Source organism: Xyrauchen texanus, chromosome 2 (genome assembly GCF_025860055.1).
Source record: "Xyrauchen texanus isolate HMW12.3.18 chromosome 2, RBS_HiC_50CHRs, whole genome shotgun sequence".
Lineage (NCBI taxonomy): Eukaryota > Metazoa > Chordata > Actinopteri > Cypriniformes > Catostomidae > Xyrauchen > Xyrauchen texanus.
The window spans coordinates 32,085,455-32,110,524 of NC_068277.1; the positions used below are offsets into that span (position 1 = coordinate 32,085,455).

Below are 25,070 nucleotides of genomic sequence, written 5' to 3' on the forward strand. Positions count from 1 at the left end.
GGGCTTTCTCAGCAAATATTTGTATATGCGATTAATTAATCGGGACACCATGTAATTGATTTGATTAAACATTTTAATCGATTGACAGCCCTAATATATATATATATATATATATATATATATATATATATATATATATATATATATATATATATATATATATATATACTATCTATACATACATACACACACTCACCTAAAGGATTATTAGGAACACCATACTAATACTGTGTTTGACCCCTTTCAGCCTTCAGAACTGCCTTAATTCTACGTGGCATTGATTCAACAAGGTGCTGAAAGCATTCTTTAGAAATGTTGGCCCATATTGATAGGATAGCATCTTGCAGTTGATGGAGATTTGTGGGATGCACATCCAGGGCACGAAGCTCCTGTTCCACCACATCCCAAAGATGCTCTATTGGGTTGAGATCTGGTGACTGTGGGGGCCATTTTAGTACAGTGAACTCATTGTCATGTTCAAGAAACCAATTTCAAATGATTCGAGCTTTGTGACATGGTGCATTATCCTGCTGGAAGTAGCCATCAGAGGATGGGTACATGGTGGCCATAAAGGGATGGACATGGTCAGAAACAATGCTCAGGTAGGCCGTGGCATTTAAACGATGCCCAATTGGCACTAAGGGGCCTAAAGTGTGCCAAGAAAACATCCCCCACACCATTACACCACCACCACCAGCCTGCACAGTGGTAACAAGGCATGATGGATCCATGTTCTCATTCTGTTTACACCAAATTCTGACTCTACCATCTGAATGTCTCAACAGAAATCGAGACTCATCAGACCAGGCAACATTTTTCCAGTCTTCAACTGTCCAATTTTGGTGAGCTCTTGCAAATTGTAGCCTCTTTTTCCTATTTGTAGTGGAGATGTGTGGTACCCGGTGGGGTCTTCTGCTGTTGTAGCCCATCCGCCTCAAGGTTGTGCTTGTTGTGGCTTCACAAATGCTTTGCTGCATACCTCGGTTGTAACGAGTGGTTATTTCAGGCAAAGTTGCTCTTCTATCAGCTTGAATCAGTTGGCCCATTCTCCTCTGACCTCTAGCATCAACAAGGCATTTTCAGCCCACAGGACTGCCGCATACTGGATGTTTTTCCTTTTCACACCATTCTTTGTAAACCCTAGAAATGGTTGTGCGTGAAAATCCCAGTAACTGAGCAGATTGTGAAATACTCAGACCGGCCCGTCTGGCACCAACAACCATGCCACGCTCAAAATTGCTTAAATCACCTTTCTTTCCCATTCTGACATTCAGTTTGGAGTTCAGGAGATTGTCTTGACCAGGACCACACCCCTAAATGCATTGAAGCAACTGCCATGTGATTGGTTGATTAGATCATTGCATTAATGAGAAATTGAACAGGTGTTCCTAATAATCCTTTAGGTGCGTGTATATGACAAACTCTCACTTCATACAGGATGAATATTTTATATTTGTTAAATCCCTGGCTAAACCCTGCTGTACATATAAGGAGTGCATGCACAAGACATGATCATTTGATGCATATAAAGTCCAGATTTACTTTATAATGCTTTAAAAATATAAAAAGAATATAAAAGGAAAAACAAAAGGAGGCACATGGTATCTACTAATATAATATAATTATTATATAATTAACCACAGTCCTTTAGATTGCATACACTTCGTACAGATAAAATTAGGGAATATTAATCAAGCAACAATACTGAAAAAGAGAAAAAAAACAGTCACTGCTCTTTCTGGATAACTTAATACACCCTTTAAAACTGAACACAAAATAAGGATGAGAAATTGCTGATTTTAAATTTACAGACCCAAAGTGTGATAACATTAAATCAGAAACATATTAATGTATCAGATCTACCAATTTGTAGCCTCTTAATCATTCCATGTGGGCAACTGAAGAACAATTCTGAATTTCACTTTTACCTGTTTTTTCCTGGTATTTATTTATAATTTTTTCTCCCCTTTTCTCCCCAATTCGGAATGCCCAATTCCCAATGCGCGCCAAGTCCTCGTGGTGGCGTAGTGACTTGCCTTAATCCTGGTGACGTAAGACGAATCTCAGTTGCCTCCACGTCTGAGACCGTCAATCCACGCATCTTATCATGTGGCTTGACGTGTACGTTACTAATTATTTGATAATTTAATAAATGTCAGCCTATATTTCATCCAGAAGGGCACCACAGCCCATGTGGATAAAGGGGCAGATTCTTAGGCCAATGTTGTCACCCCCTTGTATAAGTGACCGGAAACAAATATACTACAGGGACATTTAATGTCGGAGCAGGATTTGTTTTGGCCATTTATTTGTTATCTGTGCACCTGTGCATGATACAAGATATTTGTGTTGGCACTCCTGGAAGTGTCATGTTTGCAGCATCGGATCTATATGCAATTAAGATCAATCCATAATCACGTGCAATAAATTGGCTTTCAAGGATGTATACCGTCGTCATGATTGGGGTAAATTCTGTCATGTGACACTACAGTTTTGCGTTAATGCCAAATTTCTCGACAAAAAGTGTTTCCAAACCAGTTTTTCACAACATTTGAAGTATCGACATAGAGATTATGCGCTCTATGACACAACTGCTCTTCAATAGACATTTCTTTCTGAGAAAAAGGACTTGAAGTTTTATATCAAAACATGAAATCGCAATACTTACAAAATCGCAATAATCACAATACATATCAAATCGGCTAGGAAATATCATTGTAATATTGAATCGGAGGTCTGTGGCAACTCCTAGTTGATGGTGAGAAGTCAAACATGTAAACAGAGACTTGACCTGGAGCTCTATGCGTAAAGTTGTGGATAACTCCACACACTGTCCCAAACAACTCCATGGAATGATTAATGGATAGTAGTTTCAGATGAGAGCAATGTTGTATATAAAAAAAGAAAACACACACACACACACACACACACACACACACACACACAGGTACAGGGTGTCATGAGTTAGACTTGTTATTGTTAGACTTTAGAAAAGAAAAGCCTTCATGCGTTAGTCATACAGTGAACAAGAGGGCCTCACTGATGAAACCCAAAGACTGGTGTAATTCACTTTCTAAAACTTGTTTTTATGATGAAAACGCAAACAAAATTAGTTACATAATAGCCATTTAAAAATGGTCAACTACAATCTAAATTAAAATCTAAAATGAAAACACAATTTCCCGGGAAACCAATTAGGGAGCCACAGCTCATTGTGTTTGCAGGTTAGATCAGGTTATTTCCTCAAAGAACTATACAATAGGAACACAAAACAAGACCACATTTTATTATGTATAGGGTAAGTTGATGGATGTTCTAATGGAGTGACCCCTGGTGAATAAAGGAGACTCAAAGGTTCAGATGGTCACGGAGACCCAGACATGTCATTCTAGCTTGGCTCCAACTCCTTGACTGACACATATCTGTGGCTCTAAGATACATTATGTATTTTTAGAGGTGCTACAGAGGTGGGAAGTGTGGGCCAGTTTGAATTCAAAACAAGAATTCTGCATGCTGTAACCGGTCTGTCACCAGAGCCTTAGCAGTTGAAAAGCAAAATTAATTTCACTATATTTGAAAATCTGATGTGTGGTGTGCATTAGAAAAGGTATTCAAATTCTGAATGCAACTCTTTGCTACTGAAATAGCTAGGAGCAGAAAAACATTAAGTCATTCCAAAAAAATCTTCTGACCTTCTAGATAAACTTCTGTGCGAGTCTAACTCTAGAAGCATGTGGGCATAAAAGAAAAAGGTTAAAGTCACGGGCAAAAGGCTAGGCTATGTTTCCTGTGAGCTACCATCCTTTAGTAAGCAATGTGTACACACATGCACAGAGAAATATGCTCAATTCAATATTTAAACAAGGTAAAAGTGATTTTCTTTTCTTCAAATAAAAATACACCATACTATTGCAGGTTACTAATTTTCCCACCAGAGCTACTGAATTACACCCTACAAGCCCTGTGGTCTGCCCTGCCTGTGTCTGTGAGCTATTTTGACCAGTGGAAGAAATAACAGGCTGCATGTGGGGTCCTGCTATATGAACAGAGGATTTGCACAAATCCAAAGTTAACATGTGATCTGTGTGTTAACCTACCACTTTCAATGACTCTGCACAGAAATGCTACAAACACACTCATGTTTGGGTCATTTGGCAGCCATAAGGGTGCACAGACGTCCATGAGCACATTTCATTTATCAGGACTGTGTTTATTGATTGAGCTCTGTTACACTATAACATCGGCCCGGCAACTCTGACGGCGGCAAATGCACTTGATTTAGTCCTAAGAAATTCTAGCACCTTATTACAAGTCAAGCCCTTCTCCTCCCAACAGAGAATGAAGAATCTCACACTATGACAAAAATACCCAAAGGGAGCCTTGTGTCCATAAATGAGGGAACAAAACAAAGCTGTGGTTAAATTGAGCTGAAATGTGCCCATCAATGCCCTACATGCATGTCAATTTGGCAGATTAACGGGTCTTTTTCTTTCTTTAGAAAGCCAAGTTTACCGCATGACCATGTAATGAAGTACAACATAGATTAGTGCTATTGAGTAAAAGGGTTCAAATATTCACCTCTGATCCCCAAAAAACCTTTTCTGCATTCATCTGAAAATAAAACGGCATCATCTAAAATTCTCTAGTCTGTGAGCTTTCAGAAGATTAAGTAACAGATAACTCTAGATACACTGTAACAGATCTGTGCTATAGTCTTATTGGGCTGTTCTGGGCTGTTCACGGCCACAGCATGCTTTCCAAACTCTTCTTGAACCCAAAATTGAGACAACTAAAAGACTTCTGTAAATACCAAAGTATTCAAATAGATCTTAATCACTACCATATGCTAACATACGCACAGCAATGGTCCCTAAAATAATTACTCATGTTAGTTACTGGCATCGTGATTTAAAAAATTAACAAGTTAAACTTTAATTATCCACATTTATTAATGCATTAATTCTGACAGCTACAAAAAAGGATATTGTTAATTGTTAGTTCATGATTGTCATGTTCATTGGTGTCTTTTGTCTTTGTGCTTTTATGTTGAAGTTCAGTTTAGTCCCTGTTTGTCATTTTTGTTAATAAACCGCATGTGGATCCAAACCAGCCTTCTCCTGCTTCCCAATTCATAACAATGATACCTAGTGCATTAACTAATGCCATAGAATTGAACCTTGTTGTAAAGTGTTACCAAAATTACATTTCCAGTAATAACAAGAAATAAAATCTCTAATTTTTAGAGAGATATGCAGTGCCATCAAAAACATCAAGAAAGCGATTTGCGTGTGCGACGGGAACTTACGCAGAGCGCCCCTCTACATCAAGTTTTGTTGGGATGATGCTCTTCTTGCCAAGCACTGCTGCAACCTTGTCCACATCCCTCCTCTCCACTGCCTTCATCAGCCTGTCATCATACTTATTCCAGTCAGTGTTCTACAGGAAAGAGAGAGACACACAGAGAGATCAGTACATTCTGTTTCAATAACGTCAACATATTTACAAAGACAGAAGTGTCAAGTTAAATAAAGGTGTTGAGATTTCATTTGTGCATAAATGTGCTGATGATCAGGGTGGTGATCCAAATTGCAATTAGCTAAGTTAAGGAATGTGACCAACCCTTCTGCACCAACCACATACTGAAACGCACAAAAGGATATGAAAAGCACATAAATGACCTAATAAAAGCAAAGATGATTTCAAATAAAAACAAAAATACAAATAAAAATATTTTTCTAATGAACATTTGGCATAAAAATTAGTCATCAACAAAAGATGATTGCAAAAACGAGCACTTTAAAGTCTGGCATGACAAGTTTAAACAGGCTGTTCAAAGATATTTAAGTTCCAAAAATCTCAAGAAACAGTTCACTCTCCAGGAGAAATCAGCAGCATTCCTGAATTCCTTGCATTTGTGGAGAAAGCTATAAGTCACTCTCCCCCACTGGGTCAGTTCAAAACAAACACAAAGACAAAGACAAAGACACACACACACACACACACACACACACACACACACACAGACACACACACAGACACATGCAAAAGAGAACCCAGAAGACCTTTTAAGTTTTAATGTAAAAGTACCAATGGAGGATCTCTTGATACCTACAAAGTACATGGAGGTGCATTTGAGCCATCGACTCATCTTGATGGTCCTCTTGCAGTGGTCTGGATATGTAGAAAAATAAGGAAGTTCTCCTTTTCCCTTTCAAACAAAATGAACACTCAGCCAGCGAGTGTGTGAGCATCTATCAGTGTGTTTGTGGTGTTCAATAGAGTCCCCCTCTCCAGCAGGCAGCCTGCGCCTCATAGGGGGACGAGAAACCTAGGCAGAGTCCTCTAACTTCTTCCCGAGAATTCATCACAGCACAAGAGACATGTAAACACACAGAGTGAGAGCCACTGTAGCACAGGGACCAGCCCCGGGACAGCAGCTCCTCCTCCGGGGCTGTGTCTTTGTCTCTTCTCCCCTTTGTCCTCCTTTCAAAGACAGTCCTTCTGACTACACAGCCTCTAGCTTTTCAAAACTCTGCTGATTTCCACTCTCTCCTCCTCACTCTATCTGCTGTGCTCCTATATGCCAAATGGCAAGGTTATCCAACCTCTGGCGGTAAATATGAGAGCGCTTCCATGTCTAAAATATCCTGTAAACAGCACGCAGACAAGCCATTCAGGCTGGTTGCCTCTTTATTATTTGACCCACAGACCTTTCTCCAATGACTGATTGGGGTAGAACCGCTAAGAATAACCCATCCTAGCATATCTGGTACATGAGTAACTGTTACGGTGACACTCGTGAATGTGAGAGGAGAAACAAGGCCAGCCAAACAAGAGGAACCTCAGTGCAGTCAACACATATCCCCTCCCCAGCAACACACATGCATAAAGCAAGAAAAAGCCGAATCTCTGGGAGATAAAAGTCTCAGTTCCAGACCAGGTCATCATCTGGTAGTCTGAGGAGGTGCTTGCAGCCTCATTCAAAGAGTCTGTCCCCTCACCGGGAGGGGTCGAACTGATGGAAGCGGTGCACAGTAGCAGGATTAGGTGTCGGCTTTTTACAATCAGCTGTCTACAGTATGGACCCACATTTACAATCACTTCCCACTATTTCTGCATCTTCAAGATAAACACCATGCATAAGATCTATTTCCAAAAGGAAGATGTCAACTTTTAATTTAGAAAGTGAGAGATTTGAAAGGGGTTCAAAAAAGGTGGGCTGGGGGTCTTGGAGGGGGAGAGGAGTGAGCCAAAACATTTCAGAGTGTTCGCTGTCCTTTTCTGCATATCGCGCTGGTGTTTTGTGGTCCGTTCTGCATTATGCAGTGGCTCATTTTTGCTTACTGCGGCCCATTAGGCACGTTTCGCACCCGACCCAACAGGCCGCTAGGTTCTCCCGATGGCCAGTCTGCCCCTGATCGGCCCCAAAATGTATCGGCCCACCAGGAAAATACCTGGTATGCCAGATTACCAGTCCAGCCCTGTGAGTGAGAATGCTATTTTGCAACTGTTGCTTTTGACAACTAGCATCCTCCTAGTACATGTATATGCTCAATGTAACTGTTTGGGTTTGCGGATATCAAATTGAACATCATATTATATTATATTATATTATATTATATTATATTATATTATATTATTGATAGATAACTGAAGCTAGACCTTTGAAGTAGAGTTGACAACAGCCTTTTAAATGCAGTGAAATGCTATCATCTCCCCTTCTGTCCACAAAAAGCTGGTGTCATAGGCTTACTTAGATTTGTATACGATCTTGTTGCGCCCAAACATGTGGAATTACGTTAATTTGCAAAAAAAGTGAATCTGGAGTGCTTTAAATTTAACACACTCCACACATGTAGCACACTCTTCACTAAGGACATATAATTTGTGTATATTGAGCACAGAACCACTCTGAAACCACTATCATGAGCCTACTGTATGCTCAGAGTAGCCTATGTGTAGGGCTGGGCGATAAAACAATATAAATATTTATCACGATAAAAAAAAAAAAACTCCCATGATATCGACGATATGCTTTTGAGTAATTTTCAATATTTAGCCTGTGTTCTACATCTAGACACGCATGTTGCTAAAAACGCTTGCAGTTTGGCTTTCTTATTGTATGTTTCGCCTCAGACTGTATGAAGTTGCTATTGCCCCCGCTATGAATTGATTCCATCTGGACTGCAAGACATCATGATGACGGTTACGCCCTCTCATCGTCTCTAGTGAGCAGCGCGACAAAACAACAGTGCTGGTTACATCATATCTGATCTTTCTGCGTTGTATTCTTCAATATTTTTTTCTAGCACTGAAACACGCTTCACTGATGCCCTGTCCCAGGCCACACCCGCTTCCTCTTTTCCCCATACGTGAGTAAACATGAGATCTGTGTTTCCAGAACGCCTTTAGACCATAACGTTTTTTCTTTCTAAATTTAGGTTTATTAATCAGCATGTTCCAAGCCTTTAATAATAAACAAATAGATTTCTGTTAGAATTTTGTGAAATTATTCAGATGTCATCATCTCTGACAAGGATGAAATACAAAACAATTACTAGTTTGTAGCCTAGTCTTTCTCACTTTAATGAAAATAGAAAAATGGTCCATTCAGACTTTTACATTTTCAAAAGTTTCTCTCTGGAGATAACCCTGAACCCTCATACAGTATCATTCCTCAGTCACAAGGGCTTCTATGCCCCCATACTTGGATGTAATAATGTTAATGTAAAAAAAAAAGACGATTTCTTTTTTTTTTTTTTATACATATACACATATACATACACGCATACCTTCATTATGATTCAAAATGAACAGATCATCTTATAACATTCATACCCAACTGCACTCAATTGATAAACTCTATAAAATATTGTAATATTTTCATAGAAGATCCCTCAGACACCCCTGCATTGGCTGTGTCTGGACCCCCAACGCAGTTTTATAAAGACTATTTAGACTGATTAGGATTTTGTTTTCTCTTCTTTTTTGGAAATTCAAAAAAATTTGCAAATGTGATTGAATATCGTGATAAATATCGATATCGAATGATATGAAAAAGTATATTGTGATAATATTTTTTTCCATATCGCCCAGCCACACCTATGTGTAATACACTGACCCCGTTGCATACACTTAAGAAAGCACTACGTACTACAGACAGAACAGAGCCATGTTCATAAGCACAACACAGTGGGCAGTGAGTTCAGACCATTTATTTAATTAAATCACCTGCCTTTAAGCAGCTTGTAAAATTCCAAAAAATGATGTCAAATCTTTAGATAATTATCCAAATAGCCTCTGATAAGCTAATTGGCGTCAATTGGAGATGGATGTATTTTAAGGCCTACCTTCAAACTCAGTGCCAGCCAAGACCTCACAAATATTTTTTGGACCTCTACAAGTCTAGCTCATTCTTGGGAACAATTTCCAAGTGCCTGAAATTACTACATTCATCTGTAGGATCAATAGTCTGCAAGTATAAACCCCATGGGACCATGCAGCCATCATGCTGCTCAGGAAGGAGATGCATTCTGTCCCCTAGAGATGAACGTAGTTTGGTGCAAAAAGTGCAAATCATTACCAGAACAACAGCAAAGGACCTTGTGAAGATGCTGTAGGAAACAGGTAGAGAAGTATTTATATCTACAGTAAAACGAGTCCTATACAGACATAACCTGAAAGGCAGCTCAGCAAGGAAGAAGCCACTGCTCCAAAACTGCCATAAAAAAGCCAGACTACAGTTTGGGACAAATACCTTACTTTTTGGAAATGAAACTTTTTGGCCATAATGACCATCATTATGTTTGGAGGATAAAGGGTGAGACTTGCAATCCGAAGAACACCATCCCAACTGTGAAGCATGGGGGTGGCAGAATCATGTTGTGGTGCACTTCTCAAAATAGATGGCATCATGAGGAAAGAAAATTGTGGGGATATATTGAAGCAACATCTCAAGACATCAGCCAGGAAGTTAAAGCTTGGTTGCAAATGGGTTTTCCAAATGGACAATGACCCCAAGCATACCTCCAAAGTTGTGGCAAAATGGATTAAGGACAACAAAGTCAAGGTATTGGAGTGCCCATCAAAAAGGCCTGACCTCAATCTGATATTAAATTTGTGGGCAGAACTGAAAAAACATGTGCAAGCAAGGAGGCCTACAAACCTGACTCCGTTTTGTCTGAAGGAGTGGGACAAAATTACAACTACTTATTGTGAGAAGCTTGTGGAAGGCTACCCAAAAGGTTTGGCACAAGTTAAACAATTTAAAGGCAATGCTACCAAATACTAACAAAGTGCATGTAAACTTGTGACCCACTGGGAATGTGATAAGACAAAAAGCTAAAATAAATAATTCTCTCTACCATTATTCTGATATTTCACATTCTTAAAATAAAGTAGTGATCCTAACTAACCGAAGACAGGGAATGTTTTCTACAATTAAATGTCAGGAACTGGGAAAATGTTTGTTTAAATGTATTTGGCTAAGGTGTATGAAAACTTCTGACTTCAACTGTACTTTCATCACAATCATAGCATGTAAAACAACTACCTTATATTATACTTGATATATATGTACAATTTCTTTACAGAGAATATTTATCATTTAGATATTGAATAAATGGCATACCAATTATTAAGATGGGCATGCTTTGGCATAACTACATATTTTGCCAACTCCTCCATCGTGTCGCAGGAGTAAGACACAGTACTAGCACTTTATATGACCTGCCAGTATGCAAGACTAGCTGCTGGTACTGTATCAGGAATTGTGCATCATTGCAGTTAAGGCATTGCCATCTGACTGCAAGCATTGCGGGTAAGTATCTGTGCAATTGTATGACCAGCTCAACATTTCAAGGCTCAAGGTGCTTTTTTAATTAAAACTGTCAGCAAGGTTGAGCTCATTTGTTGAAAAAACTTTAATCACGCAACAATGAGGAAAAAAAGAAGAAAAACTGTGAAAAAACTAGGGTGTGAGAAAATACAAGTGAAAATTACTGTATGTGACTGAAAAAATTATTTGACAGCACAGGTGCGAGTGACATCTGACACCTGTCATCAAAACGTATATGCCATCAGAATCAAAACTCCCTATGCATCTCACCTTATATAACAATTATGTTTCAAACTGTAATAAAAACAACAACAACAACAACAACTAATCTAAAATCATGGGCGACTGACAAGGTGAGTCTGGTAAAACAGCAAAGTATCAATTTTACTAGCTATCACTTAGCAATGTCACCTTGGCAGTGTTGCTGGGCTGGCGAAAAAAAAAAAAGATACTTTCATCCCATTTGGTGCGCACTTACGCAAGCCGCATTAATAGATACTTTTTTTTTTTACCAAAAAAGATAGGGTTATTTCATTGCATGCAATTTATCTGACCTTTATGACACAACCATTTATGTGTTTCTTTACTAGAGAGCGCACAAAACTATTTTTGGACCATGAGAAATACATGAACTCAATTTGAATGTTATTTTAGAGTGGGATGAAATTGAACAAATGGTACATTTCTGATTTTTTAACACAATTATATAAGTGTAGCCCGATTCCTGAACAAAGGTCTCTTGAGCTGGTTCTTTTGAATCTCCAGCATGAAACATACAGCATGACCAGTGTAGTCCCATTACTGAACGAATGACTTGAGCCCATTCTTTTGAATCTGCACCACAAGACATACAGCGCTACATCCTAAACAAATTACCCTTATCTGCTGGATTTTTTAGTCAATGAAAATATTTACTGAACTGCAAGTCATTTATTTCATCATGTCATGGTATTTTACAAAAATAATGAATTAATAAAATATCTTATTTAAAATTCTGTGTAAACCCCTTTTGCAAGAATCAATTCCGTTAAAATATGAAATTATCTCATCATTTGCTAACAGATTGTTGAGGGTATTAAATCCAACACGAATTGTTAATAGAACCATTAAGAGGAATCAGAATCATTAAAATCCTCTTGATTCCCATTCCTATCCACAAGTATATAATATTCTATATATACAGTGCATTTATTCCACATCAATCTACACTCCATATCCCATAATGACAAAGCAAAAACTAGATTAGTTTTTTATAACTTTATAGCAAATTTATTAAAAAGAAAAAACTGAAATATCACATTGACATAAGTATTCAGACCCTTATGATTAATCGGTCGATTTTTAGCATTTTTTTACATAATCGGCATCGGACAATATCCAAGTATATCAAGCTGATTATTAGGCAGGCGCATCTGTGGGCAGCCTAGTGTTGTTGTGGCTGCCCCTAGTGTCATTTTCCCCTAGAGTGAGCAGACCTCATCCAGTGCCTAAGGAAGGAGCGAAGTTCCTTGGAGAAAACGGTAAGGATTAAATTTGTATAACTCCTTTATATTTAATTAAAAACTTTTGATATGTTACTGCCAACTTCAAGAAAAAACGTGACAAACGCGATAGGCGACATGATGTTCGGCTACTTTGGATATTGATAGCGTAGTTGAAGTTGCATTATAACAGCAGAAGTGAAATGTCACAATAAGTAAGCAAGAATTTAGCAATTACAGACAGTGAATCTGAGACTTTTATTTGTTCTGTTTGTGTGTCTTATATTTGAGAAGGTTGTCACTCAATGCAAAGAAATAAGTAATAAAAAAAAGATATCAACACACTATAGGCTATTGAAGGACTGGCTTTGGTAAGCTCGGACGTTATCGGTTCTGCTGTCGGTACTGGAGAAATTAAGAAAATACATTTATATTAATACATTTCCAAATCATGTCCAATCAATTGAATTTGCCACAGGTTGAATCCAATCAAAGTGTAGTAACATCTCAAAGATGATCCAGAGAAATGGGATGCGCCTGAGCTAAGTGTCATAGCAAAGGGTCTGCAGGACTGCTCTATGGCCCAGGGCCAGTGCGAGAGAGATTCAGTACAGTTGCTAGAACAGGGGTCGGCAACCTATGGCACAATGCTGGCACGCGTAGGGGTAATCACTGGCACGCCAGCAATGGTGAGAGGAGTAGGCCATTTTATTGATATGAAATGCCGTCACTAAATCTTAAATTGGTTATGAAAATACTACACCTGCATTCCAATCTACATCTTGATGTAATCCTTCCTTATGATCATGTGGGGGGTTTTCATGAGCTGAGTGGGAGGCTAAACAAAAAGTTAAAATGTGATGAGACTGCAGTATACCCAACAGACTCGTGCAAGCCATTCACACATCTCGAGCTGGCAGCGCTTCAATTTCGGTTAATCGAGCGAGTAAAAGTGCCCGCTTTGCTTCGGTCAGGCTGCGCAGATGCCGTCTACATTCCTTGTTTCATTTGTTTCTTTTTGCTTTCATAACAACACATGATGTAATAAGGAAAACACAAATATTAATCCTCGAGTTTTCCAACCTAGAATAAAGGTACACCCTCCTTAAACCATGGGCACACTCAAAATTACTTTAAACAATTAAAAGAGAACATAAACCCACATCGTGGGGTTTAAAAATTGGAGTCAACATATAAATTAAATTTAGATTCAACAAAAAGGGCTAAATAGTTGATCGACTGTGCGAATGGCTTGCACGTGCAGTGCGAGTCTTGTTATACTTTGATAGTGTTTAGCCTCCCATTCATCAGATGAAAACATGCTGTGTGATCATGAGGAAGGATTACATCAAGATGTAGATTGGAATGCAGGTGTGGAAAAACTTAATATAAATAAAATATCCTGCTACTCTCTCGCTGTTGCTTGGGTGCTAGTTATTACATGAAATATTTAAGATTCCACTATATGTGATAAGTAATGAAATTTATTTAGTAGCATAGTCTCCTCTCTCATGGATTCATATGTTTATTAAATTAAGCAAACAATAAAATCTCAGTCACTAAATCTTAAATTGGTTATGAAAATACTACACCTGCATTCCAATCTACATCTGGGGGGGAAAAATCCTTAGCGTTGAGCACTAGTCTGAATACTTATTTCAATTTGATATTTAATTTTTTCCTTTTTAATAAATTTGCAAAGTTATCAAAAATATGGTTTTTGCTTTGCCATTACGGGGTATGGAATGTAGACTGATATGAAAAAATTAATTATTCAAAGCATTTTAGCATATGTCTGCAACATGTGAAATAAATGGAAACCAACTCTTTTTCAAATTGTAGATTTGTTCTTGCAAATTAATTCTTGCAATGGCACAGCAAATACATTTTTTATTACTTCTATATATATTTACTGTATTTTACAAAAAATAAAGTCGCACCTGACTATAAGTTGCACCAGGTCAAAATCGCATTGTTGACGGAGAGAAAAAAAGTGGCACGAGACAGAGACCTTCAAAACGTGGTCTCTACACCAAGATCGATCTCGAGTACTACAACACTGTTATCCAGTAGTGTCTATTTTACTCTTTTACTGAACTGAAGTGTAGTTATAGAAAAGTACATTTTTATGAATAATTAATAATAACATTTCGAATTTAATTATTTAAAATGGTCTAATTTAAAATAATAATTTAAATTTTTTGGCCCAGTGTTTCCAGAATTTTTAGTGCATCACTACTGGCTACAGTGGATAGGTCAGGAGTGTGTAGTTAATGCCTGAACAAAAGCATTTTTATGGGACAAGTGGGAACAGGTTGGTTTGTTTACAAGGTTGTAAGGAATGGGGTGTGTTTGTAGTGGTAAGTTAGTGTGTGCCCATGAAATATACACAAAAATGCAAATGCAATCAATGGTGTGTTTCCAACAGCAGCAGGAACAGGTTATTATGACTGATGGGGTATGAAGTGATAAGCTCTCTGGTTGGACAGTGTATCTACTGTAGGTCGGATCTTGGCTGCCGGACCATCTGAGTGGCTCTAAGTGCTATAACTCAAAGACTTGTAAAAATGAAACCCTACACCAATCCCATGTCTCACACATTAACACCCACAAAAACGTCCTACCTGACAACAGCAAAACTATAGCACTGCACATGCCAATAAATCAAAACATACAGAAAAAAGCTATAGATACTTGAGAGCAGATATACTACGATAACTCCGAGAGAGACAGAGAATGTGAAAGTGAGAAATGTACTAAACCAAGCAGGTATTATGGGTGTGACAAGGAGAGCAATTAAATGTGTTTCAGACTCAGTATGTTTGGAAAACCTTTTTAGTGCCATGACTACTAGCCCACATTAGCTCAAGACCATATGTTGACAGCTATGAATGGAATAAGATGTGAACTGAACTCTTAACATGAGTTCACTCAACAGTTTTCCCCAATTCACAATCTAAGGTCCCCAATAAAGACACATGCAGCAAAATAAAACAAAATTGCTTCATTTTTCTTTTCCATACACAGAATATCCCTCATGCCTCCAGCCCTGCAACATGCCATCCACACATTAACAGGTCTGATTTAATGCTATACTAACCACAAATGGATGAGTAGTTGCAGAAAATTTGTGAGAATACTGATGTATTGTGGGGATTGATCCAAGATGGCGGCGCGGTAGCACGCAGCGGCCACTCCGGATCCACAATGGTGCTATTTTTGTTAAAAAAGCCCGACTTTTGCAACACATGGACATCGGAGCAACCGGTGTTCGTGTCTACCACCGCCAGACACTACTGAAATATAAGACTCATGCAAAAACCAAGCTGCATGATGACCTGCAGGAGGCGCTACGCGTACTCGGCTTGCTGTGGAGACCAGGCCTCCAGCCCTCGGCGTCGCCTGATGCCGGTGGCCGGGGAGAGGACGTCGTAAGCGGTGTCGCGAAAGCGGAAGCGCGGAAAGAGGGCGGGGGTCCATGCTAGGCTAAAAACAAACCCTAGCCGGCCGGCTCTCCAGTCTATCCTGCTCTCAAATGTTTGCTCCCTGGACAATAAACTGGACTATATCCGACTCCAGCAGGCTACGCAGCGTGAGTTTAGAGACTGCTGCGTCTTTGTTTTCACGGAGACGTGGCTCAGCGACAGAGTTCCGGATGCCGCCATTCAGCTAGACGGGCTCGCCTCGTTTCGTGCCGACAGAAATACAGCTGTCTGCGGTAAGACACCGTGGCTTGTGTGTTTACATCAACACGGAATGGTGCAATAACTCTATGCTAGTCTCTAGTTACTGTTCATCGCTGTTGGAGCTTGTGACTGTTAGATACAGACCTTTTTATCTACCACGGGAATTCACCACTGTTTGCATAACCGGAGTTTACATTCCCCCCAGCGCTAACGCTAAGGAAGCGCTCTGTGAACTGTATGGGGCTATGAGCAAACTGCAGAACGCTCACCCCGACGGACTGTTTATTGTCGCCGGAGATTTCACCCATGCAAATCTCAAGACAGTGCTCCCTAAATTCCATCAGTATGTGGACTTTGCAACGAGAGGGGCGAACGCGCTTGATCTTGTTTACATAAACATCCCAGGCGCGTACCGGGTGGAGCCCCGCCCCCACCTCGGCTACTCAGACCACATCTCTGTTATGTTAATTCAAGCATACAGACCGCTCGTCAGACGCACAAAACCGCTTCAGAAGCAGGTGAAAACCTGGCCAGCAGGAGCCATCTCTGCTCTTCAGGACTGTTTTGAGTGTACTGACTGGCACATGTTCAGGGAGGCTGCAACATATGGCGATTCTACCAACTTGGAGGAATACACAGCATCAGTGACCAGCTACATCAGCAAGTGCATTGATGATGTCACTTTCTCCAAGACCATCACCACACGCTCCAACCAGAAGCCGTGGATGACTGCGGAGGTGCGCACGCTGCTGAGGTCCCGAGACTCCGCCTTCAGAGGAGGCGATAAGGCAGCCCTAAGAACAGCTAGGGCCAAACTGTCACGGGCAATCAGAGAGGCAAAGCGCACACGCCCAGAGAATCCACAGTCACTTCCAGGACAGCGGTGACACGCGGCGCATGTGGCAGGGCATCCAGGCCATCACCAACTACAGGACAACATCAGTTGCCTGTGACAAAGATGCCTCCCTTCCAGATGCGCTGAACGACTTCTACGCTCGGTTTGAAGTGCAGAACGACGTGATGGCGAGGAAGTCCACCCCTCCTCCCAACGACCAGGTGCTCTGTCTTACCACGGCAGATGTGAGGAAAACTCTACGTAGAGTCAACCCACGGAAGGCTGCTGGACCAGACAACATTCCTGGCAGAGTGCTCAGAGGATGTGCAGACCAGCTAGCAGATGTTCTTACCGACATCTTCAACATCTCTCTGAGCAGCACCGTCGTTCCAACGTGCTTCAAGGCCACCACCATCATCCCCATGCCAAAGAAGTCTTCAGTGTCCTGCCTCAACGACTACCGTCCCGTCGCACTTACACCCATCATCATGAAGTGCTTCGAGAGGCTCGTCATGAGGCAGATTAAGACCCAGCTGCCCCCTCACTAGACCCACTGCAGTTTGCGTATCGTTCAAACCGTTCAACGGACGATGCCATCACCACAACCCTCCATCTGGCCCTCACCCACCTAGACAATAAGGACTCATACGTTCGAATGCTGTTCATAGATTTCAGCTCAGCATTCAACACAATCATTCCCCAGCACCTGATTGGAAAGCTGAACCTGCTGGGCCTGGACACCTCCCTCTGCAACTGGATCCTGGACTTCCTGACTGGGAGACCTAAGTCAGTCCGGATCGGGAACAGCATCTCCACCACCACCACACTGAGCACTGGGGCCCCCCAGGGCTGTGTGCTCAGTCCACCGCTGTTCACTCTGCTGACTCACGACTGTGCAGCAATGCACAGCTCGAATCACATCATCAAGTTCGCCGATGACACGACCGTGGTGGGTCTCATCAGCAAGAACGACGAGTCAGCATACAGAGAGGAGGTGCAGCGGCTGACGAACTGGTGTAGAGCCAACAACCTGTCCCTGAATGTCAACAAAACAAAAGAGATGGTTGTTGACTTCAGGAGAGCACAAGGTGAACACACTCCGCTGAACATTGACGGCTCCTCTGTGGAGATCGTCAAAAGCACCAAATTCCTTGGTGTTCACTTGGCGGAGAACCTCACCTGGTCCCTCAACACCAGCTCTATCACCAAGAAAGCCCAGCAGCGTCTCTACTTTCTTCGAAGGCTGAGGAAAGCACATCTCCCAACCCCCATCCTCACTACATTCTATAGAGGGACTATTGAGAGCATCCTGAGCAGCTGCATCACTGCCTGGTTTGGGACTTGCACCGTTTTGGACCGCAAAGCCCTGCAGAGGATAGTGAGGACAGCTGAGAAGATCATTGGGGTCTCTCTTCCCTCCATCAAAGACATTTACAAAAAACACTGTATCCGCAAAGCAACCAGCATTGTGGACGACCCCACACACCCCTCACACAAACTCTTCACCCTCCTCCCGTCTGGCAAGAGGTACCGAAGCATTCGGGCCCTCACGGCCAGACTGTGTAACAGCTTCTTCCCCCAAGCCATCAGACTCCTCAATACTCAGAGACTGGTTTGACACACACACACACACACACACACACACACACACACACACACACACACGTGTCCTGAGTTGCACTTTAATTACTGTCACTTTATAACTGTCTGCTACCTCAATAACTGCTATGTGCATAGAACATTATCTCATAGTATGTTATGTTTACATTTTTAGAAACTGTCATCTTTTTGCACTACTGAGTACTGGTCGGCGCTGCACTGTCTATTGTTCTGTTCATTGTCAGAAATTTGTTGTACTGTCCTGTACTTTTTGCACATGTTTGCACGTGCACTTTATATAGGTATATGTAGGGTTTTTTTATATAGGTATTTTATTTCGTTGTGTTGTCTCATGTGGTCCTGTGTTGGTCCTTTGTTGTTTTTATGTAGCACCATGGTCCTGGAGGAACGTTGTCTCGTTTTGCTGTGTACTGTACTAACTGTATATGGTTGAAACGACAATAAAAACCACTTGACCTTGACTTGACCTTGTAATATCCTCCAAATACCAAAAATGGATGACAAATTAGCAACCACCCAAAGTATGCAAGAGAAAAACAATTCTGATTAGATCCCTGTGATAAATTTCCATTCCAATTCTGCTGTCATCTGTATAGCCATGAAATAGTCTTCCCACATGCTAGAGTTTAAAACTGGGTGAGGGATGGATGCAAATAGTGCCGTGCAGTGCAGGTCAAGCCAATAAAAGCACAAAATGTGTCTATACTCCTAATACATGTACATCCTCTGACATACAGTTGTCCAAAATGTAATGCATGTCAGGGCCACCACTGACTTTCACAAGCAATTCTGGCGAAGGTTGTGGTGGACTTGGGGGATCTTGCTGTATAAAGTTGATCGATTACTGCGATGGAGACGAAATTCACTGAGTTGGTTACAAGAATCTGGGGCGTCAAGAAACGGATCAATTATCTGGAGTCATTGGAGAGGGAATTAGCTGCTAATCTGCTAGCGACCAAAGTAGATTTGGAACTCATTTGGGAAAAGTTGGAAGACTTTGAGAATCGTAATCGGTGAAACAACGTCCGAATTTGTGAAATTCCTAGAAGAGCTCTTTCTCAGTCTGCTCGACATAACAGGCCATAAGCTGGAAATCGAGCGAGCTCACAGGGTCCCGGGCTCAGAGATCTGTAGATCCTGATCAATTCTGGCCAAATTTCTGAGATAATCCAATAAAGATCTTGTGTTATGAAGCGAGGAGTAAAGGAAGGCTTTCTTGGAAGAACCTAGGGCTGAACAATTAATCAAAATAAAATTGAAACCGTGATATGACCTTGTGCGATTATTAAATTGCAAAAGGCTGCGATTTAATTAAATAAATATTCTGCTCCCCTCAAAGTTTATTTGTGCTGCTCTGTCCAGTCTATATTAAGCTAGAGCATTTGTGCTCCACAACTCCCTCTCATGCTTACAGTAAAATAAATGTTCAGAGTTCTGTTCCGTTTGCTTACGTGCGCTAAACGCTTTATTTACACTAAACTGGCGCATCCTGCGTGAAGTGTTTTTATTATTATCTGTGGTAGCATCATCTCAGTCTCCGCAAGGCACAGGTGTCATAATAATAACACGGAATACAAGATGTGGTATAATTCAAACATCTTTATTAAATGATTGCTGAGCAAACAGCATTAACAGTAACACCCGTAGAGTCCTTAAACATCTCTTCATTCCCGTCATTTGTTTACCTCACGAGAGAGCGTGTCGCCCTTATTACACTCCCCGCGGAAACAAGTGAACTAATATTACTAACATAAAACAAAATGAAAATGAAGGAACGTACATATAATAAATCTATATCAAATATTTAGTTACTTTACTATAATGCATTACTAAATTAACTATAATAAAATAATGAATAAAAATTATTACATGAAATGGTGTCAAACTAACCAAAATTTTTACTTTAAATTTAATTTCACCAATGGTTTATCAGTTCAAATTCAGTTTGACATTAAGACTCATTCTTTAGGACTTTCTTATATGCAGTAAAGAAATTGTATAAGCCAACTACTTTTTAAGGCCTAGAATAAAGAGTAACATTTATATTTAAAAATTATGTTTTGTGTTTATTCCATTATTTAATCACCCAACATTATTTTTGACAGCATAAACTTGGCAACAACTATGGTTTTACCAACAGGGAAATTTAGTTAACAGTGACATAGAGCAGAAAGCTTACATATAACCAGTTTTGACAGAGCTGCTGATAAAAAGTTAAATGATCAGCATCGACTGATGAGATGAAAAGAAAATTGGAGATCGGTATCGGATGTTAAACTCCTGACTGGAGCATCCCTACCCAGATAGCAAAAAATGTCTGCACGGCTTCTTTTTGGCGCCGACCCTAAGCTGTCGGCTATAGGTGCGTCCCACTCGCGGGGATGAAACATTTGCCGCCGAATTCGTCACTCCCATTTCTTGCGAGATGCCGCCGGCGATCAGACGGCGGGACGACTGCTTCGTTTTCTCTGGCGTTTGCCTCCGGCTAATCGACCGCGGCCGGCTGGCGGCAAGCCACTTTGAAATACAAGGACAGCTTAGACTCTCAAAATCGACCAGCCATGTTGGCTATTATTATTTTTTGCTCCAAAGCCATTGGGGTTTATAACATAGTCTTGACTCTTGATTCCATGATAAGGTAAGGTTTAGGAAATGACATTTAAATTACTTTGAAACTCTGAAGCGATTATACAGTAATATATGTAAAATATATTGAATTATTTTATGCACTTAGGTGAAAATTGTTTACATTTCTTTGATTGATGCACATTTGAGACATGCACCAATAAACCAAAAATAATTCCTTTTGTAAAACTTACTTGGCAATAAATATCTTTCTGATTCTGATTAGGTTTTAAAATAGATATTTAATTCATGGTATGAACAATTTAGCAAAATAAATTGATGAAGTTAGACTTTTCACCAATGCCTGACTATCAGTGAACAGTGAAAGACATCTGCAACATGGCCAAAATCTTGGGTATACTTTATATTTTTTTTATTAATTTGCAACCATGGTGATATCTATCATAAACATGAAAATCCCCGTTTTGACGTGAAGGATAAACTCAATGAAAAAGCTAAATTATCCTCTGGTTTCACAGTTGCGCAGAAATTTAGTTTATGTCTTTAAATTTTTTCCAACCTCGATTTTTTTTTAGTTATTTTACCTTTTACAGGTAAGGGATTCATTTGCAATTATGACCTGTACAAATGTTTATTAAAGTGTTAAAGTCCCTGTAAAGGCAATAAAAAAAAATCTAAACACATTCTAAATGTTAAATGTATTGCTAAAACACATTACATAGACTGTGAACTGTGGAGTACTGAATAGCCTACGTGCACAAGCGTAGTTACGAACTTCCACTGTCGCCAGAAGTCGGCATATCTTTTTTACGGTTTACTTGCGTGTCGCCCAAAATGTCTGTTTTTACTCTATGTCTCCATGATCTTCCGAAAATTAGCGTCAGCGATGTTCATCGCATTGTTGATGCCTGGTCCCCTGCTCCGACAAGCAAGAGGGACAAGGGCTTTAAACTCTACATATCGAGTTATCTGCACAACTACAAGGGTAAGTATTTTAATCTAATGTGGTGTGCCGGCAGATAGCGGCTAAGCTAGTTCGCCACGTGTTCATTTTTAATGTAACGTTAGTATAGAAGCTTGTTTTTTCTTAGTTTTAAAGCAGACTGTTTGTTCATTTTTGTGATAATTGTAATATCAATTATATTAACTTGCTCTCCTCTCAGTTTCTAATAAAGATCAGGGCACAGGTGAAGTCACTGTCAGGGCATTGTGTTACAGGTCCATGAGGAAAATACAGAAACCTCACAGTTTGAGTGTATGGTGAAGCTAGAATTGGTAAGACCGCAGTTATAGGCTTGTTACTTTAATAGCCCGATGTTCCTGGGGACTCGGCTAAGGTTATTCATGTTTAATGTAACTCAAATCAAATGAAAACAGTTATTGTAGGCAGGTAAGTTTCCCTAGCTGGTCCCCTCTGTGTAAAATGAGTTCTTATTCAAGTTTTCAACTCAGTCATTCGTTTAAGTTGCAATCTTGTGTTATAAGTTTTAGGCTATCATGATTATACAGTGAGCAAGCTATATAAATAAGTATTTAATATAATAAAAGTGTAGAGAAACAACCTAGGGTGTAAGGTAAAGGCTGAATATTGTACATTTATTACAATATGTTGCATGTTTGAATTAAAATACCTGTGGATATGCCACTTCCCACTCATGAAAGTTTTATGTTATTCAAAGGAGCACACACTCTACAAAGGTCTGACTGGAGATTTGCCTGATCTATCAGTCCTTCAGGTGAGTAGGGATACAACAATAGCAAATTTCACTGTACAGTATGATATATCAACCAAAATATGTGTACCAATATGTAATTATTTTCTTTTTCCTCCCCTTTTACAAACAAATATTCTGCTTCAAAGAAAAAAAATGAAATTGATGTTATCATAAGGGTTCTTCATTATGAACTTGTATGCCATGCATATCATACTGTGGATAGAAATTACAGGGAAAGTTACTGGTGTGATAATTGTGGATATATTATATTACTATTATATTTAGTGTATTGCTAATCAATATATTGTTACTTCCCAGGTGACAGCGGCTCACTTATAGAGCAGGTGAAGCAAGTTGGGACAATGTTGAAGATGTTTGCTCGCACTGGGCAATCAGGTACAACTTGCAAACAACACCTGTGGTTGTTGGTTTAATTCCCACTGGGGCCACCTGTACATGTAGTAGACCTAGATATAAATGTCATAGTTTAGTAGTTGAAGGACCAGGACTGACTACTTTATTCTTTTATTCTGGGAACACCTGTAGGTGCAGATCAGACCCTAATGCTGCGACGTCTTGGAGAGTTTGGCGATGTTGTGCGTAGCATGGACAACAAAATGGACACTATGCTGCAACATTTCAGTGCCAATGTGTCTGTTGGAGAGTTATCCCTGCCAGGGGATCTGTTACTCCCCCCTAGACACCCAGGAAGATTTGGCGTTGCTTGACAACAGTTTGAGGCAGGATAAAGAGCTCCAGCAACGATTTGTAAGTGTGCCGATTTCATTTATAACGCCATAGGGTAATCTAAAAAGTAAAATTAAGATTGTACACTGCATATTCTACAGTCTGAATCCACAGCCTGTCACATTTTAAATTTATGAGAAGCTTCAGAGAAATGTAATTTGTAACACGTTTTTATTTTATTTATAAAATAAATAAAATAAAAAACCTAAAGACAACCGAATGCTTCAGAGTATCTTCTCTAATCACCTTTCCATCAATACAACCTGGACTGGTGTAGGGGATAAAGCATGTTTTAGAGACATGTTCCTGAAGACCATTGTTCAAAGTAAGTTGGATATTTTTTTTATATTTAAGTAGATGTGTCTGACCTTATGCCATTCAAATGGAATGACAGATCTTTATTTTCTACAGGAGCCATCTGGAAGAACCCAGCAACCCAGGATGCCACTGATGAGGCGATCCAGGTTACCGTTACGCGTTACCTGAAAGGAGCATCTGAACGTGAATGTGGAAAAAGGTGCCGCACAGCTTAGAGGGACCCACAGCCGACCTAGGCTGACTACTGACACCCCAGCATCACTGACAACTGGAACCCTTTCTTTATCCTGCAGTCAGTAACATCAAGACCCCTAAAAAAGCCTGCTAAAAGTGTCAGACTACACTCACCCAATCCACACTGTTCACTGTGGAAATTGCTCTTTTTTTTTTTTTCCTCTCGTGACTCTGCTTTGAGGGCAGCTCCTTGGATGAATATGGGATGGTTTGTCCTTTTATACCTGTTATCCTGCACATTCTTTGATACCAAATATCCCAATTATTTAATATACAATTTGCTGCTTATTTCATTGTTACAGTGCTTAACTATTCTATTTTTAAATATAGCTTGTACATCCTAGATTATGCATCTAATACTTGATATCTGCACATTATCTGGTATCAAATATTCTACTTACCGTGACTTTAGTATTGGCTTATTTCATTCCGTCAGTGCTTAACGATTCTATTATAGTTTGTAAATCCTATTTCATACCTCTGATACTTGATATTGCACATTAAATAGTACCAAAAATTCTACTTTCATTCCATCACAGTGCTTAACTGTTATTCTATTGTTAAATATAGCTTGTAAATCCTTGTGCCACAGGTCAGCATTGCAGTTATAATGGTATATTCTACTCCAGAGCTTTACTCTAAATTATTACCACTTATCCTATTCTTAGAAATGACTTGTATATATGATGTTATACCTCAATTTATTTGGTATCCTGCACTTTATTTGGTACCAAATATCCTCATTGCTTATGTTTACTGGTAATTCTTTTCATCCCAGAGCTGACCTCTTTATATTATTAACAATTATTGTAAGTGTTACAATAGTGGTTTTTTTTAACCAAAATTGAATTGGAAACCTGCACATTCTTTAGTGTGTGTGTGTGTGTATATATATAATGTTTGTATTTTTCTGTTATTTATATTTCAGTGATCTGACATCTTGTTTCAATGACAATTACTGTACTTTGAAATGTGGAATTAAAACGCCAAATGGAAATATGTCTGGCTTGA

The 25,070-nt window shown here is 39.8% G+C and overlaps 1 protein-coding gene across 4 annotated transcripts in view; it reads right to left on the minus strand.

The window, feature by feature from the left end:
• The window catches only part of LOC127617083 (uveal autoantigen with coiled-coil domains and ankyrin repeats protein-like), a 93,143-nt gene that overhangs the window by 25,040 nt on the left and 43,033 nt on the right, over positions 1 to 25,070 (minus strand). For 3 of the 4 annotated variants that reach the window (XM_052088991.1, XM_052088974.1, XM_052088969.1), the window contains exon 2: positions 5,306 to 5,436. In XM_052088991.1, the coding sequence (XP_051944951.1) occupies positions 5,306 to 5,436 (131 nt within the window). Of the gene's footprint in view, positions 1 to 5,305; positions 5,437 to 6,112; positions 6,543 to 25,070 lie in introns of those variants that run through there. The other variant, XM_052088982.1, reaches the window with a different exon arrangement.